The sequence below is a fragment of the Patella vulgata genome, chromosome 3 (genome assembly GCF_932274485.2).
Source record: "Patella vulgata chromosome 3, xgPatVulg1.2, whole genome shotgun sequence".
Taxonomy (NCBI): Eukaryota; Metazoa; Mollusca; class Gastropoda; family Patellidae; genus Patella; species Patella vulgata.
The window spans coordinates 43263997-43282495 of NC_065881.2; the positions used below are offsets into that span (position 1 = coordinate 43263997).

The window sequence follows — 18499 nt, forward strand, 5'->3', positions numbered from 1 at the left end:
AGTCACGTGACCGCGTGCTATAAAAAGCTTTGACGTCGCAATATCCCACTTCAATAGCTAAGAGAAGTGAGAGTCGACGAGGAGGAGGAGATGTTAAAAGCCGCGGACGCTATAGTTATTGACGAACAGTTCGGTCCGTTACCATTTGAAAGAATGCCTGCGTTAGAAAGTACCAATATGTAAGCATAATAAATATAATAAACGGCCCAAAATGTCAACAATTTGACAATCATAACAAGGTTTCATTTGTCAATAAATTGTTCAATCCAAAATGGCGACTGCCACAGTACTGATGCGTAATGGATTTTATTTATTTTGATCCGAATCGCCCGTCTTGACTACTTTTTCAGAACTTATTAGTAGGCCTAAAAAATGTTTTTTTGTTTTTGAAAAGTAATCTTTTATCGACTTTCTTTCTTTTTTATTACCGGTATCTAGATTTTCGGTAAAAAAAAAAAAAAAAAATGGAACTACCTAAGCCAAGACAAAATTAAAAGTTCTATTATCCTATGCCATCTATCATTCTATGGCAAAGATTGTCACTAGTTATGCTCATTAAATTGTAATAGTCCCTTTTAGATCCTGACGTTGACAAATTAATTATCGAATATTAAATGAATAGTTTTACTTTTCAGGAGACCCAGTAATCGGTGCTGTATAACGATCGGCCCAGACCCAGTGCAGTGCTCCTGATGTTCCCCATGCCGTCAACATGTCATTCGTGGCAGAGGGCAGCGGCGTGGGGGTTTTAAAAGCGCCCCCTGTCAATGGTGATGGTTTGTTTATTGATAACAGAACAACTTTTGCCAAATCATCAGTAACTAATCTGAGCTTCAAAATTCGTCTTGTGGAATCGTATGAAGTGGCCTGGGAAACCATTCTCATAGATAACAAATTGTACGTTGAACTGCCAAATGGTATTTTGCCTGAAGGCTCCAAAGAAAGGTTAGTTTCAAATAGGACAATGTCTTAGTTTAGTATATACCTAAATTTAATGTTGATGTATATATCCATTTTTATACAACCACATGGAAATGTGGATGTATATTGCGTCCGTCCAATTGTTTTAAAATTGATGTATGTTGTTTACATTATCGAGATGAAGAATCCTTTATTATGTCTAGAGTTACAGGCTTACAGCCCTTGTTTCACTTTGTTGAACCTTGTGAACGCTCTAATGCCAAAAGGGTATCCAGAACACTAGGACCAAAGACCACTCGGACCAAGACCAGTCGAACCAAAAAAAGACTACTCGGACCAAACCAAAAGACCACTCGGACCAATATTTATCTTTTCTACTCGGACCAACCCAAAGGACCACTCGGACCAATTAAGTAATATTATAACTTATATTAAGGCTAAACTTAATCATTTTAAAACTGTGATTTAATAGCAGACTTGATTATCAAGCCTATAGTTTACTTTCATGTTGAAAGAGGTCACAGCCTTTCATTTCACAGTTCCACACGTCATGATGAATGAAACAAATCAAATGATTGTTGCTACCGGATAGTAAATTTAAGTTTATTGAAATGTAAGATATTTTAATCTATGTTTTGTAAGACCTTAAACGCCAGTTTCATTTCATTTATATGCACAATATTTTCTGTTATTTTTGGAGAATGTGAAGGGTCATTATAATCTTCAGATTTCTATGCGAATTGAATTTCGAGATATGTTGTCAGTACTATAAAGTAGACCTGCATATAATCAAGATTATTACAAGTGAATATTTATTTATTACAGAATGATTTTTTTCTTGCTATACACGAAGTATAAACATTAAATCTTTCAAAAGTTAAAATTGTAATGTGAACAGTCAATCAATATTGAATACATATTTTAACTTTTAAACCTGTCCCAAATGGCTGTAGAAGACACTTACAGACCTTAAAAGTTCAAGGAATTTGGGGTGGGGTAGTGTACGTGTGTTTTAATATTTATTGGGCCCACGAGTTAATGTTAGGACCTACAATTTTCATGAATGGTGTCTACCAGCGGGTCCTGTTGGCTTACAACTTTTCTTGCCGGATTTTGAACATTGCATGTATCGAACCGTAACTTCATGGATTATGGCCCCTGATTGTACGAAAAATCATGTTTTATCCGATATAAAAAAACGTTTTAGTATATCACCGTTACACCCTAAGGATGATTGAGTTCGAATTTCGTGAAAATCGCCCAAAACTGACAGACAAAATGGCTGCCCCTTGTTCTCAAATAGCCTAAAAAATATGGTATATCAAGGTTGTGGACCCTCTTAGAGGTCACAATTTTCTTCTGATTTTGATGAAACTTGATATGTAAGTTTATAACACAAAGATCTTGGTTCGCGCGTAATGGATCACAACTTCCTGAATTATGGCCCTTGAATGTACAAAAAATCATGTTTTTAGCTTGCCGTCCATGTAGAGGTCACAATTTTTATCCGATTTAAAAAAACATGTAAATACATGTATATCACCATTACACACTAAGATCTTGGTTCCTTTTGATAATCGCATATATCCGAAGGTAATTTCCTGGATTATTGCTCCCGATTGTTCGAAAATCGCATTTTTAGCTTGCAGATTCTCTCGAGGTCACAATTTTTTTTCTGATTTTAAAAAAACGTATAAATATTTCACCATTCCACCATAATGGAGGTTGAATTTGAATTTCGGGAAAATCGAAATAAAACGGCCCGACAAAATGGCCACTCTTATCCGATTCTGATTAAATTAAAACATATCTTATATCCCAAAGATCAGTCCCTTTTGATATTGAATTATGGCTCCTGATTGTTCGAAAAAACGCATTTTTAGCTTGCTGATTCTCTAGAGGTCACAATTTTTTTTCTGATTTTAAAAACTGTTTAAATATTTCACCATTTCACCATAATGAAGGTTGAATTCGAATTTTTGGAAAATCGAAATGAAACGGCCCATTAAAATGGCCGCTCTTATCCGATTCTGATGAAACTTAAAACATAACTTTATATCCCAAAGATCAGTCCCTTTTGGTATTTGCACATTTCTTACCATAACTTTCTGGATTATTGCCCCTGATTGTATAAAAAATCTTGTTTGTTTTTAGCTTGTTCTCTATCCATCTCGTGCAAAATTTGGGCGTATCCTGCCTGGCAGCTGCTGGTTAGCTTGTGGATTCTCTGGAGGTCACAATTTTTTTTCCGATTTTAAAAACTGTTTGAATATATCACCATTCCACCATAATGATGGTTGAATTCAAATTTCGGGAAAATTGAAATGAAACTGCCCAACAGAATAGCCGCTCTTTGTACGCTAATTGTGTAAAAGTATGTAATACAAAGGCTGTGGTCCCTCTAGCGGTCACAATTTTTTATCCGATTTTGATGAAACTTAAAACATATCTTTATATTCCAAAGATCTCGTCCCTTTTGATGTTTGCGCATTTCAGACCATAACTTTCTGGATTATTACCCCAAATTGTACAAAAAATCGCATTTGTTTTTAGCTTGTTCTCTATTCATCTCTTGCAAATTAATGTGGGCGTATCCTGCCTGGCAGCCGCTGGTTTGATATCAAAAAATATCAACACAAGTCAATAAAGTAAAAAAAAAAAGACTTTATCGACGAGTGTTGATATTTGTTGATATCAAATTCAAAAAAGACGAGTAGGAGATTTTATTTATCACCCAATCCTTTCTTACATGCACAAATAAATATAATTCTTTGCTATAGACTTCACTTTAATAGTGAACCTGATTACATTATGGCGTAATGATACATCATTTTTTGACAGCAATTCAACCATTGCAAAGTCCTTTATATTGACCCAGTGTTTCCATCAAGGTCAATTAAATAAAAATAATTCATTTTTATACGCCCACATTGAAATGTGGTCGTATATTGTCGTCCGTCCGGCGTCCACAATTGCTTGTGGACGCTCTAGAGGCTAAAGTTAATATCCGATTGACTTTAAATTTATATATAGTGTTTATGGCCATGAAACGAAGAAGCTATTGATTTTCAGTGATTTCCGATAATTACTGCCAGAGTTATGGCCCTTGATCACTTCAAATTATATACAGTGTTTATGGCCATGAAACGAAGAAGCTATTGATTTTCAGTGATTTCCGATAATTACTGCCAGAGTTATGGCCCTTGATCACTTCAAAAAATCTTGTGGACGCTCTAGAGGCTAAAGTTAATATCCAATTGACGTTAAATTTATACTGCCAGAGTTATGGCCCTTGATCACTTCAAAAAATCTTGTGGACGCTCTAAAGGATAAAGTTAATATCCGATTGGCTTTAAATTTATACACAGTGTTAAAGGTCATGAGACGAAGAAGCCTATTGATTTTCAGCGATTTCCGATAATTACTGCCAAAGTTATGGCCCTTGAACACTTCAAAAATTCTTGTGGACGCTCTACAGGCCAAAGTTAATGTCAGATTGACTTCAAATTTATACAGTGTTTAAGGTCATGAGACGAAGAAGCCTATTGATTTTCAGTGATTTCCTATAATTACTCCCAGAGTTATGGCCCTTGATCACTTAAAAAAATCTTGTGGACGCCCCTACAGGTCAAAGTTAATATCTGATAGAATTTAAATTTATACAGTGTTTAAGGTCATGAGACGATGAAGCCTATTGATTTTCAACGATTTCAGATAATTACTGCCAGAGTTATGGCCCTTGATCACTTTGAAAAATCTTGTGGATGCTCTAGAGGCTAAAGTTAATATCCGATTGACTTTAAATTTATATTTATACACAGTGTTTAAGGTCATGAAACAAAGAAGTCTATTCATTTTCAGCATTTTCGATAATTACTGCCAGAGTTATGGCCCTTGATCACTTCAAAAAATCTTGTGGGCGCTCTAAAGGCCAAAGTTAAAATACGATTGACTTTAAATTTATACACAGTGTTTAAAGTCATGAGACGAAGAAGCCTATTGATTTTCAGCGATTTCAGATAATTACTGCCCCAGTTATGGCCCTTGATCACTTTCAAAAATCTTGTGGACGCTATAAAGGCTAAAGTCAATATCCGATTGACTTTAAATTTATACACAGTGTTTAAGGTCATGAGACAAAGAAGTCTATTCATTTTCAGTGATTTTCGATAATTACTGCCAGAGTTATGGCCAAAGTTAATATCCGATTGACTTTAAATTGATACAGTGTTTAAGGTCTTGAGACGAACAAGTATGTCGATTTTCAATGAATCTTTATGACTTGAACAGCTGAATCCATGATGTTAAAAGTTTTGTATACTAAAAAGTCGATTCATTTTCAGTGATTTTCGATAATTACTGTCACAGTTATGGCCCTTGATCACTTTGAAAAATCTTGTGACACTCTAGAGGCTAAAGTTATCATCCGATTGACTTCAGATTGATACATAGAGTTTAAGAGCTTGAGATGAACAAGTATATTGATTTTCAATGAATTTTTATGACTTGAACAGCTAAATCCATGATATTAAAAATCAAACAAATTCTAATGGTTTTCTGATAATTACTTTATGAGTGTATTATAAATGTTTCATTACCGAAAGAAGTAAAAATATGCGACAACACTTTTGTTGACTGCCCAGACGATTTAGCTGCTGTGGGCGTATGTTTTGTTGCCTGGCAACCTATCTTTATTTTTAATAAGAAAAATAAACTTTTTAACTGACCAGGAGATATCACAGTAGATTATGAAATTTATCACACAAGCGATATCTCTGTAGAATGTATTATGGGGTGATAAATACATTTGTTGTTGGCCTTAGTTTCCATATTGTTTTCTTACTTCCAGCTTGATTACACTTCTTGAATATGCAGAAGAACAACTAAAGTGCTCTAATGTAATTTTATGTTTCAAGAAGAACAGAAATGATCGAGGTGAGAAATGAAACAAGTACAAAATATTGATGCCATTTAATGAGAATAAGACTTGAACTTTCTTGGTTTATTGTATTTCCTGATATAAGCTTATTTAGACATACCAGTAATTAATGTAAAGCAAATTGGGTCCTTTCCACAGGTCACAATTTTTATCCGATTTTGACAACTTGAAATATAGGATTATATTCCAAAGATCTTGGGTCCTTTCAATTGTGGTATATATCGGACTGTAACTTAATGGATTATGGCTCCTGATTGTACTAAAAAAAATCTCATTTCTAGCTTGTTGACCCTCTGACCCTCTAGAGGTCACAATATTTATCCAATTTTCGTGGAAGTTAAAATGTATGTTTACAACCCAAAGATCTCAGTTCCTTTTGATATTGGTGGATATCAGACCGTAACTTCCTGGATTATGTTCCCTGATTGTACAAAAAATTGCTTCTTTTTTTTAGCTTGTTCTATGTCCATCTCTTGCAAAATGTGGGTGTATTTTGCATGTCAAGTTTTTTTTTGTGCACAAACATGCCCCCCCTCCCCCTATACTCTCAAATTTAGTATGTGGCAAGTATTACTCCTATGTTTTAAATTTGTGTATAAGCAAATAATTTACTTTTCCATGGCAAGTTTTGGGGGTTTTTTTGTGCACAAACATGACACCCCCCCCCCCCTCTCAAATTTAGTATGTGGCAAATCTTACTCCCTATGTTTTAAATTTGGGTATAAGAAAATAATTTACTGATTGTGTTTCTTTTCAGCTAATTTGATTAGAGTCTTCAGTTTCTTTGGTTTCCAGACAATACCGCCAGGTGATGAAATGGTTCCACAAGTTGAAGATTTGATGTTTATGGTTTATGTAATTGATACTGATGATTTCTAGGTTATCAGTTCACAAATAATTTCCCTTGAATTTTACACTATCTTCCTTTTCTTTCTCAAATTAACACAATGTAAACTTTAGACTCTTTCATGATTGTTAAATTATTTGGAATTTGATAAATCTTTATGAACAAATTTGTTGTATCTAAATTTTGAGCAAAAGCATTTCTATCTTATACACTTTTATTCAGTGAAAGCAAATCTTGTAATTTGTTTTTTGAAAACGAACAATATTTTGAGAACAAAATATTATATGGAGGGGATGTGTGTGTCTTATGTACTTGGTACTTTAATCTATACATTCTTAATTAATAATAATATATCTCTCTGCCACGTCTGTACATGTGTTACCAGCAAAAAAATGTTTTAAGAAAAATGAAAAAAAAAATAGAAAAATATTAGAAATTTAACAAAAAAAAAATGCATGTTTTAACAGTGTTGTATAAATAATCTTAATTTGCAGTGTAACATAAAAGCTATTTTTCAATTTTAATTTCTAAGATGATCAAAAATATGTTCATATTGTTTTTAATTTTCGTTTTGAACACTAATATTCATTTAGTTTTACCTGCAGAATTTCTTCAATTATATTTATGTAGGCTTATGTCATTTCATATTGAAACATTTTGGTTACCACTGCTCAAATGCACATTTCACTTGTGAAATGTGTATTTAATATTTATAAAGCACATTCATTTATTTCATTAGCTTGGATATATATATATCTTAGGGCTGGTACATATAGTTATATTGTGTTGTAATCAAATATAATAAATTAGATTTTTTAAATCAATGTGAATTTATTTTCATTGATATGTGGTTGTAACATTTTTGTTGTAACGCCTCTCCATTCATCATCTGTACATTTGTACACATTTGTTTAAAATTACCAAGACTGCATTTGAAGTAGTTGAAATTATCGTTTAAAGCAACTGGTGAACTTCTTCTCCAATCTGATTAAAATACAGATCTATCTTTTGTTTTTTTTATACTTTTGATGGCCTCGACTACATGTAGTGGAAGGTTACGTCAGAAGTCATACAAGTGACTTTTGACCCTATGATGTCAGGCATTTGATTAACCAATCGGCGTTGGATGTTTCTAGTGGGTTACCCACAGTTCTGTGCACCTCACGCCAAAAACTTACTGTAACGGACCATTTCATTGGCAAATCCCTCACATCATCCAGGACGCGGGTTACATAACAACTCTTCATAATCCTAGTGTAGTAAAAGACAAGTAAAATGAGTTCGTCTGTCTGTCCATCACACTTTTTGGGACACAATAACTCTTTCTAATTGAGCTACAATGTTCAAACTTGGTGTAGGTGTTTTATTAAGTCAATGCCTTGATGGAGTTCGTAGATGAGCATTTTCGGCTTAGGGTAAGCAGAGATAAGCAATTTGATTGGTTGATGCTTTGGGACACGATAACTTTAGTTCTAATTAAGTGAGTGATGAAACTTGGTGTATAGTTTCATTACATCAATACCATCGACTAAGTTCGATAATGAGCATTTTCTGCTCAGGGTAAGCAGAGCGATAAGCAATTTGATTGGTCGAGACCTTGGAACACAATAACTCTCCTAATTGAGCTAGAATCTTCAAACTTGGTAGGTGTTTATTAGGTCAATGCCTTGATGGAGTTCGAAGATGAGCATTTTCTGCTTGGGGTAAGCGGCGATAAACAATTTGATTGGCTGATGCTTTTGGACACGATAACTATTGTTCTAATTAAGAAGAGTGATGAAACTTGGTGTATAGTTTCATTACATCAACACCATGACTAAGTTAGATAATGAGCATTTTCTGCTCATGGTAAGCAGAGCGATAAGCAATTTAATTGGTCGAGACTTTGGAACACAATAACTCTCATTTTAATTGAGTTAGATATTGGCATGTATCGGATCGAAACTTCATGGATTATGGCCCCTGATTGTACGGAAAATCACGTTTTGAGCTTGTGGACCCTATAGATGTCACATTTTGATGAAACTTGAAATGTAAGTTTATAACCCAAAGATTTTGGTACCTTTCAATTTCGCGCATATCGGATCGTAACTTCCTGAATTATGGCTCCTGATTGTACGAAAAATCACGTTTTTAGCTTGTGGACCCTATATAGGTCATAATTTTTATCCGAGTTAAAAAAACGTTTTAGTATATCACCGTTTATACACCCTAACGATGGTTGAGTTTGAATTTCGTGAAAATCGGCCCAAAACTGACAGACAAAATGGTCGCCCCTCGTTCTCAAATAGCATAAAAATATGGTATGTCAAGGTTGTGGACCCTCTAGAGGTCACAATTTTCTTCTGATTTTGATGAAACTTAAAATGTAAGTTTATAACCCAAAGATCTCGGTTCCTTTTGATATTCGTGCATATCAGATCGTAACTTCCTGAATTATGGCCCCTGATTGTACGAAAAATCACTTTTTGTTTAGCTTGTTCTCTATCCATCTCTTGCAAAATGTGGGCGTATTCTGCCTGGCAGCCACTGGTTATTTTTCTTTTACTATACAGTTGTAAAGTACAAGACAAGATACAAGTTTGAAAATTTGTAATTTCATTTTTAATACTAATACATAAAAAACAACATATTATACAGGATTTTGATTATTCAAAAAAAAACAACATGTTTTCAAAATAACATCTCAGTAGTCTGGCATAGTAGTCAATCAAAAAGAATGTTTTGGGACCTTGATAGGTGGTTGCAAAAGTGCCTGATAGATTTAATAATCGTCATTTTTGCAATTCCTGCAGGTTTTTTTTCTTCATACCCGTGGAAATATGATTTATTATGCCACATATTATAATGGAGTTAGGGTCAAGTTAATGAACAGTACTGTTTGAAGTGTAAGGAGAGGGTTCTTTACTTGGATACCACACAGTCCACATCAACAAGCTGAATTGTTTTCAAAATGTTACTTTTGCTGAAAACATGATTAATTAAGATATAGAATATAGACATATTTGTTTCAAAAAACTGAAAACAGATTTTCTGATTGCGTAGCTCTGTGAGGAATCAAAATGCAATGCTCAATAGAGTATAAATTAAAGGCAATATGATAGTTATGACTTTAAATTATTATTACAAAAGTCACATTGCCAATGTTTTATCATATTCACTTGTTGACAAACCATTTTTTACTACCATATAAAACATTAAAAAAATTTCAAACTACTTAATCTTAAAAATTCATTGTATTATGTATGTACACTACATATAATAAATAAAATTAAAAATCCTGTAGATGATTTCTAACTGAAAATAAAAGGCAACTAAAATTGTTAAATAAAGAGGTAAAATATGAACATATTTTGTCCAATATCACAATATAAACTAAAAAGCATGGTGTCTTGTATAAGACAAAATCAATTTAACTATAGACTAGATAACTAGCAATAATACTTTCTGTATAAAATTTCTTTGCATTGTACATGTAACACTGTCACTGGGTGGGAATGTATTTAAAACACATACATGTAGTTATAACAAGTAGTAATGAGCACATATGTAAATATGATAACATAGTTAAACATTAAACAATTTTATAGTAGTGGATTCAGACTTTATTATTCATTACTTCTAAATTTCAAAGTAGATAGTACTCCTGAAGGTGTAAGAACCACAAAGAAAGAATGCCAATTCAATCAAGTTTGAATCCATAACTCAGGGTTCTTATTATAAAACATTCAACCTCTAAAAGCCCTTAAAAGAATTATATTTATTTATCAATCAAAAATGAACATTCATACATAATTCATGTCACTAATATCAGAAAAATATTCAAACATGCATTCATAATATCAGATATTTATTACATATCTTTCTTTTGTTCCATTTCTTCTCCTTCAAATAAAGTTTTAATCTCTTGAAGTGATTCAAACAGTTGGTCCATAAAGCGGGCTGCGTTTGTTCCATTACAGCATTTTTTAGATGAGACATGGAAGAAGAATTTATTATTCCCTGGTAACATATAAGAGACACCATATCCATTATCTGATACAGGACCAAATCCTCCTCCTGGTGATAACTGAACAATGAAAACATGAAATGACATTATATAACACAGCAACATTTCAGTCTTTAAATAAAAGAAAGTTGAGTCTCTGATAGTCATTCGAGGGATTTTTAATCTCATGCAAACCACAATAATGTTAAAGTTAGTTCTCTAAAAGAAATGTTAGTCCAAAATGGTTCAATTTTGTCCCCAACCTAAAAGCAAATGTGGGCAGTGCCTCAGTAAAACATCTGATGAACAGTTCCACTGTTAGTGGATCTTATTTGTTTTGTCCCTTCAAAATAGGCAACACTCTACAACTTGTAAGCTCTGCATTCTCTATCCCTTAATTGGGATGCTGAACATTTCAATGTAAAATATTTGACTACCTTGTTGGAATATTGAGGTAAACTACAATCTGGAGCCCATGAGATCTGTGTTTGTGGTTGTTGACTAGTAGATAATGTCCATGGCATCATTAATGCTTTCTTCAAAAATTCACAATCCTGTCAATAATATACATCAAATTGTGTACAAAAATCAGTAATTTAAAAGACATCACGTTCATAGTTGCAAAACATGAAAGGGCACTGTTGGTAGATCTGACTACTTTTTTCATTTATCTTTTCATTTGTTTTTCTTTCTCTTTTAACCCCTTTCATGTGGATTATGGGTTAGGGTTAGTGCCCATTAATTTGGGATTGAAAAATGAGTGCTTCGCCTATTTCAGACCTGAACATGGGGCCGCCTAAAAATGTAGTCAGATCAGCCAACAATATCCCTGAAAGTACAGTGTACTCTGTCAAATCGTACGGGATCTTTACAATATGTCGGATTACGCAGAGTGTCGGAATACTCAGTTTTCTCAAAACCATAAGTACTATTATAACTTGGAAAATCGGGAGTATTATAATAATGTAGCTTCGAATCCCCCGAATGTTATTCCTTTTAAAAATGATACACATTTCTATACATTCAAAATTCTATTACATTAGTTTTTATTTCATTTAACATGCGTAGGCATTTTGAATAGGTCAAGTCTGTCGTTAATTTATCTTCTTCATCGTCTTCAGTTGATCGCACACTTGTCTTTGCTGTCACATGTTTATTGATAATCTGTTGTTCTATGTCCAGGTCGTCGTCACACGGTTCGGAGAGATCCGAAGGGTGAACAAACTTAGGTATTCATGTTCAATTGGCATGTGCAACGAATGTTTCCAACAGGTGCTAGGAATATTTTTACGACTGAATTCATGGGAAAATTTGTGGGTATTCTTGAGTATTTGTCACAACTGTGTTACAAGAGATTATAAAATTATCAAAGTAATCAACAAAGACATACGCGAGCGAGTTTTAATCTCACCGATAATTAACTGGTGATTGCTTGTTAATCTTTTGAGGCTTCACACCCACTCATTGAACAACCGTGAGGCTGATGTCACTCGCCTTAATCCCAAAAGAAATATGGGATACAAATTACTTATGGGCAGAAAATGAATTAGAATCAAAGTTATCATTTTCATCTCTGTCTAGCATCAGAAAAAAATCCTCACCACTGATGTCAGTCACCTAATGAATATTTCCACCAAGTTTCAATTTTTTTCCAAAATCTTGACACATGAAATTGCTTACCTCTGCTTAGCGTAAGCAGAAAATATTGATGTAATGAATCTTTTTACCAAGTCTCATCACTTTCCCTTAATTAGAATCCAAACTATGGTGTTCTAATGTATCGACAAATCAAATTGCTGATCTCTGCTAAGCCCAAGTTCTACCTCAATCAGAAAGAGTTATTGTGTCCCAAAAAGTGAAACTGAAAGACAGACAAATCGAATGACAGACAAACCCATTTTAAAAGTCCCATGATGTCTTCAAAAGGCAAGGGACAATAAGATAATCATACTCACATAGCCCAATCCCCTACTAGCTACAAATAAAGCAAATAGATGTCGATCAAAAGCCTTTCCATTCATAGCATCCTTATATTTTCGTTGATGTTTTTCACAAGCCTTTCGAAATAGTGCAATCTTTCCTTCTCGACTCACAGATTTGTTATACATGGCCCTATAAAAATAAATATAAAATCATAATTGAACATACTTCAACATGGCAATAATAAACACGGCAAATTCAGCTGTCAGGATATCCAACCGGCTAAAATAGTAGTTGTTTATTTATAATACATCTTATTCACACTTCACAGACAATAAAATATATGTCCACAGCAGCTAAGTCGTCAAGACAAACAACAAAGGTTTCTGCATATTTTTTCTTTTGTAGGTAGGCCTAATGGGGCACTAAAAAACCCCCCAAAAAACCCCAGTAAAAACAGGTCAAGAGATTAAAGATACATTATGTAAGATTTTAAGATTTAGATAATGAGCTGACCATTCTTGCTATAATATCTCAAAAATAGATAATGCAAAATGAAAATTTCATTCAAATTACTTTATTTTGAGCCACATTATCACTGTTTGTAGTTTTGACAAGATGTGTGCATTGTTGTAACTAGAGGACTGGTATATTCAAGACTTAGCCTCACTTTCCCATTTTTAAGGCGTTCTAATCTAGTTAAAATGTTGAGTATCTGATACCATTCAGAATTGATTATGGTCTTGTTTTGTTAATAGATGTCTAATTAATAGTTTATATAACATTTCTGGTCTAAAGAAAGACTGAAATAGGCGGATTTAGCTCTTGCATAATGTATGTTTAACTAAAATTAATAGTCTTTTTCATCTCATAATCATAAGCACTGTGTATCAATTTCAAAGAATTTTCAAAATGATCAAGTGTGTTAAGGTTGACAGAAATTGTTGGAAATTTTTGAAAGCAGTACTCTTTAGTCTTTCTTGTGAACAGCCAGCGGCTGCCAGACAGGATACGCCCACATTTTGCAAGAGATGGATAGAGAACAAGCCAAAAACAAACGCGATTATGTGTACAATTAGGGGCAATAATCCAGAAAGTTATGGTCTGAAATGCGCAAACATCAAAAGGGACGAGATCTTTGGAATATAAACATTTATTTCAAGTTTCATCAAAATCGGATAAAAATTATGACCTCTAGAGGGTCCACAACCTTGATAGATCATATTTTTACACTATTTGCATACAAAGGGGGGGGGGGGGGGCATTTTATCCGCCAGTTTTCGTCCGATTTTCACGAAATTCGAACTCAAAGAGTCATTATGGTGTAACAGTGATATACTCGAATGTTTTATTAAATCGGATAATAACTGTGACCTTTACTTTTAGAGGGTCCAACAAGGTAAACGTGATTTTTCGTACAAGCTAAAAATGTGATTTTTTGTAAAATCAGGGGTCATAATTCAGGAAGTTACGATCTGATATGCGCGTATATCGAAAGGAACTAAGATCTTTGGGTCCTAAACGTGCATTCCAAGTTTCATCAAAATTGGATGAAAATTTTACACTATTTGCATACAAAGGGCGGCCATTTTGTCCGACAGTTTTGCTCCAATTTTAACGAAATTCGAACTCAACCATCATTAGGGTGTAACGGTGATGTACTAAAACCTTTTTTTAAATCAGATAAAAATTGTGACCTCTAAAGGGACCACAAGCTAAATATATATTTTTTGTACAATCAGGGGCCACAATTCAGGAAGTTACGATCCGATATGCGCAAATATCGAAAGGAACCAAGATCATTGGGTTATAAACATGTATTTCACGTTTCATCAAAATCGGATCAAAATTAAGACCTCTAGAGGGTCCACAACCTTGATAGAATTGTGACCTTTAGAGGGTCCAACAAGCTAAAAATTCAGGAAGTTTCGATCCGATACATGCCAATATCGAAAGGAGCCAAGATCTTTTGGAGATAAACCTATAATTCAAGTTTCGTCAAAATCGGATAAGAATTGTGACCTGTACAGTGTCCACAAACGAATTGTGGACGGACAGGGGCGACGACATTATACGTATAAAAACAGTGTACAAATTTCAGATGGTAACATTACAAACTAGTGCATCCATCAGCAATTGTGGACGACGGATGTATGGGACGACAATATGCGACCACATTTGAATATGGGCATATAAAAATAGCAAGATGACAGATTATAAGCAGAAAAATTCTGTTAAATTTCCATCAAAAGTACTTTTCTTAATTGTGTCTTTATAAAACTAATTACATCTGATTTCAATCTCGTTTTCATTCAATTAAATTTCATTATTTTGGCTTAAATACTTAAAAGAGAACTCTTTATTATTATTATTATTATTATTACCTGACAAATTCTACAGTATCAGTAGACAAAGTTCTCACAGTTTCTGTTCTACCTTGTAAATATAATCTTGTCATGGATGCCTCGTAAGTTAAACAAAATTTTCCTGCATTTTTATAGTAAGTCAACTGGAGTGCCATTTGTATAAAAGCATCAGGGCTAACCTAAAAATTAAAGTAAAATTTATGTATACTATTCAAAAAAAGTAGGGGATATTTGATTTTTAAGTGTTATTAAAGTCACCTAATGAAACTGACGAAGAAACAAATGACAAAATGAAATGAAGTTCACATTCATCGATTTAATTCAAATGATCGTTAGACTAAGTAAGGCACAGACTGACCATTATAAGGGTAAAATGATACCCGGGGTCAAACAGCAAAGTTACCACAGCATCACAACCAAGTCAGTAACGGGTAAATCCTCCTCTGTTTGCCAAACAAGCATTGATCCGACGTGGCATACTCCTAATGAGACGTCTATGGTCATTTTGGTCCAGATTGTCCCATTCCTGTTGCAACGCAGCAGCAAGTTCTTGGACATTGGCAGGACGTTGTTGACGTTGACGTAACCTCTGTCCAAGCATGTCCCAGACATGATCGATGGGGGAGAGGTTGGGACTCAGTGCTGGCCAAGGTAATGTGGTGATGTTCTGTTGTTGGAGGTAACCTGTAACGATCCTGGCCCTGTGACATCTTGCGTTGTCATCCTGGAAGATGAAACGGCGGCCATGACGTCGTGCGAACGGCACAACATGGACTGCCAAGATGTTGTCCCGGTAGTACTGGCCTGTAACACGCCCTGCAACAACATGTAAAGCCGTTCTTCCAGCAACAGTGATGCCTCCCCACACCATAACAGAACCACCCCCAAATCGATCATGTCTGATGACGTTAACGTCTTGGAAGCGCTCGTTTCGACGACGCCACACCCTCCTACGTCTGTCCAAAAAATCAACAGTGAACCTTGACTCATCTGAAAACATCACATTGCTCCAGCGTCGATTATCCCAGTGTTGACGATCCCTACACCAACGACGTCTTGCCTGAATGTGATGATCTCTCAAACAAGGGATCACGCGAGGACGTCGTGCGAAGGTGACCCCTATGCAGTCGATTCCGAATCGTCTGGCCACTCACTCTCACACCAGTGTCTGTTTGAAGACGAGCGCTGATCTGATTTGCTGTGATGACACCATTTCTCAAGGCCAAGGTACGGATAAATCGATCCTGGGCTTGAGTTGTCGCCCTTGGTCGACCTGAGCGTGGTCTGTCCTGTACAGATTGTGTATCACGGTATCTGGACCATAGCCTGCTTATGACAGACTGAGAAACATTCATCGTCCGCGCCACAACCGCCTGTGTTGTGCCGATCTGTAGCATGCCAAGGGCACGTAACCTTTCATTTTGGGTAAGCCGACGCATATCAAAATTTGTTTTCTGGTCACTAAAACAATTAAACTGATGTTTCCACCCTGGAATTCAATGCCACAATGACTGTAACATTCAAAGTCAGAGTCGTGCAAATCTTGGGTTGGACTCCCATGATGATCCCAAGCATCACCTGCATTCCATGCGGTAGCTATTGGTGCGTTTGGGCGTCACATGTAACTGGAAATGTTTCTTCTGTTAGGTTCTATAGTGACTTTTTTCGTAGTCATTTGCATATTTTAGTATTATGCCCCCAAAATCAAATATCCCCTACTTTTTTTGAATAGTATAGTTGTAAAATACTGACAAGCATAGCAAAAGCAGGTTATTAGATCACACTCACTAGAAAATTAATATTATTATTGAATACATCCTCCTTATTACCCAATTGTGTGCACGTAAAAGAACTCTTGACAATTGGAACTTGATAGAGGAGTAGGCCGTAGCGCTGCTGTCTTCATTAACCTGGCTAGTCAGTGCAGAAAAGTAGGACATTAAAACGAAAAACCCATTTCATTTCATACCAAATTTCCAAGCTCTGACCTACTAGGAAGAATTAATTTTGTGTGTGTTTTAGTTACATTCCTTGAAAAGCACAATACGTTTGCTTGACTCGTAAATTGACATTTTTAAATGTTTTTATCTCAGCTATGGCTTGGTAGATGTGTCTGAAAGTTTGCATAGTGATTGTCAAAGTTACTTGTGTTAACAGATATTGTTCTCTTACGTGACATTAGATTGTCTAAAACAAAACTACTTTAAGTTACACCATTCCAACTGAAATATTTGCAGACGTTTCTTTGCTTGTTTATTTCTTTATTTAAAAACATCCCCCTCTCCCTTCAAAATATTATCATCAACCCGAGAATATGCTATCAAAATAAAATCTTTTCTCAGACATTCGTCAAAAATGGCACGTTTCCGTTTCTCGTAATTTCATGTGTCTCGCGAGATTTCTACTCTTATTTTTCAGTTAAATTAACCAATCACACTATACTGCGTAGTTTTATTTTATTTTTAGTAGCATACTTTATAAACACGTGTCATTAGAAACAGAGCCTGTATTGTCTTATATTTATCGGATATATTGAAGTATAAACTGGTTCAAATAAACAAAGACCACAACTTGGAATATTAATCAAATGTATACCTACATTTATAAACTGATTATTTTATCATAGGCCTATTTAATATTATGGGCCAATTTTTCTTGGCGTACACCCGCATAGTATTATATTAGACTAGGATAACAGTCACAAATCTCGATAATAGATTGCTACCGTGGAGTTGAAAAAAATTTGTCTTATAGTTAGTTAGTGTTAGTTGTATTTTACGTCCGCTTCCACCGAGGTGATATCGCAGACAATTTGTCTTATGTACCGATTCGACTTATATATGGATAGAGGTCGGAAAAACAGTAAAATATGACGTTTCGACTTACACTCCACATGGACTTATACCCCGTAAAATACGGTAGTTATGTACCGTCCTGATATGTTCCTGTCATAGTCTAGTTCCCGATGTAGTTTAGTTCATGTTGCATCTATGTAACTGTTTGATATTCTGTTCCGATGTAAATAAATCATATATTTACTAAACTGATCTCTGTTATCACTAAAATAGTGTTACAGTCCCTCACCTTGCATTGTTTTATAAATCCTTTACCATATGCACTATGATCTCGTACACACAATTCTAAATCAGCATTATTCTGAAAAATAAACATAGCTGTTTCATTATTATTTTAAACACTACTTATTCATAAAACATGAAATGTATAAGTTAAAAGAAATAAAACTATCTTGAAATTTAATCAATTTAAAAGTACAATCCCCTCCCCCCCCCCGGTAGAAATTCTATTGTTCCATCTTTTTAATCAACGGTCACTCGTCTGACCCAGCCAGCGGTCACCGTTTTAGTTATAATTTTTACAAAACATCGCCCATTCAACAGCCATTGTTGAATGATACCATCTCGTCATACTTCGTAGAACCTCCGGTAATTCTGTGATTAATAGTTAATTATCTGCCCCCCCCCCCCATGATCAGTTAAAAAGAACTGTGAAAATAACAA

The 18499-nt window shown here is 34.7% G+C and overlaps 2 protein-coding genes across 2 annotated transcripts in view; one reads left to right on the forward strand and one right to left on the reverse strand.

Moving 5' to 3' along the window:
• The first annotated feature begins 29 nt into the window (after nt 1-29).
• LOC126815468 (ornithine decarboxylase antizyme 1-like) lies at nt 30-7531 on the forward strand. Its single transcript, XM_050541129.2, is given in 5 exon segments — nt 30-179; nt 636-690; nt 692-945; nt 5771-5856; nt 6618-7531. Coding segments are annotated over 5 exon segments (606 nt in total). The 5' UTR covers nt 30-90; the 3' UTR covers nt 6740-7531.
• A 1757-nt stretch (nt 7532-9288) lies between these two features.
• The window catches only part of LOC126815460 (carnitine O-palmitoyltransferase 1, liver isoform), a 41578-nt gene continuing 32367 nt past the window's right edge, over nt 9289-18499 (reverse strand). The window contains exons 12-16 of the mRNA XM_050541113.2: nt 18066-18137; nt 15000-15160; nt 12651-12807; nt 11133-11249; nt 9289-10776 (exon numbers count right to left, since the gene is read on the reverse strand). Coding sequence (XP_050397070.1) covers nt 10561-10776; nt 11133-11249; nt 12651-12807; nt 15000-15160; nt 18066-18137 — 723 coding nt within the window. The 3' untranslated portion in view covers nt 9289-10560. The remainder of the gene's footprint in view (nt 10777-11132; nt 11250-12650; nt 12808-14999; nt 15161-18065; nt 18138-18499) is intronic.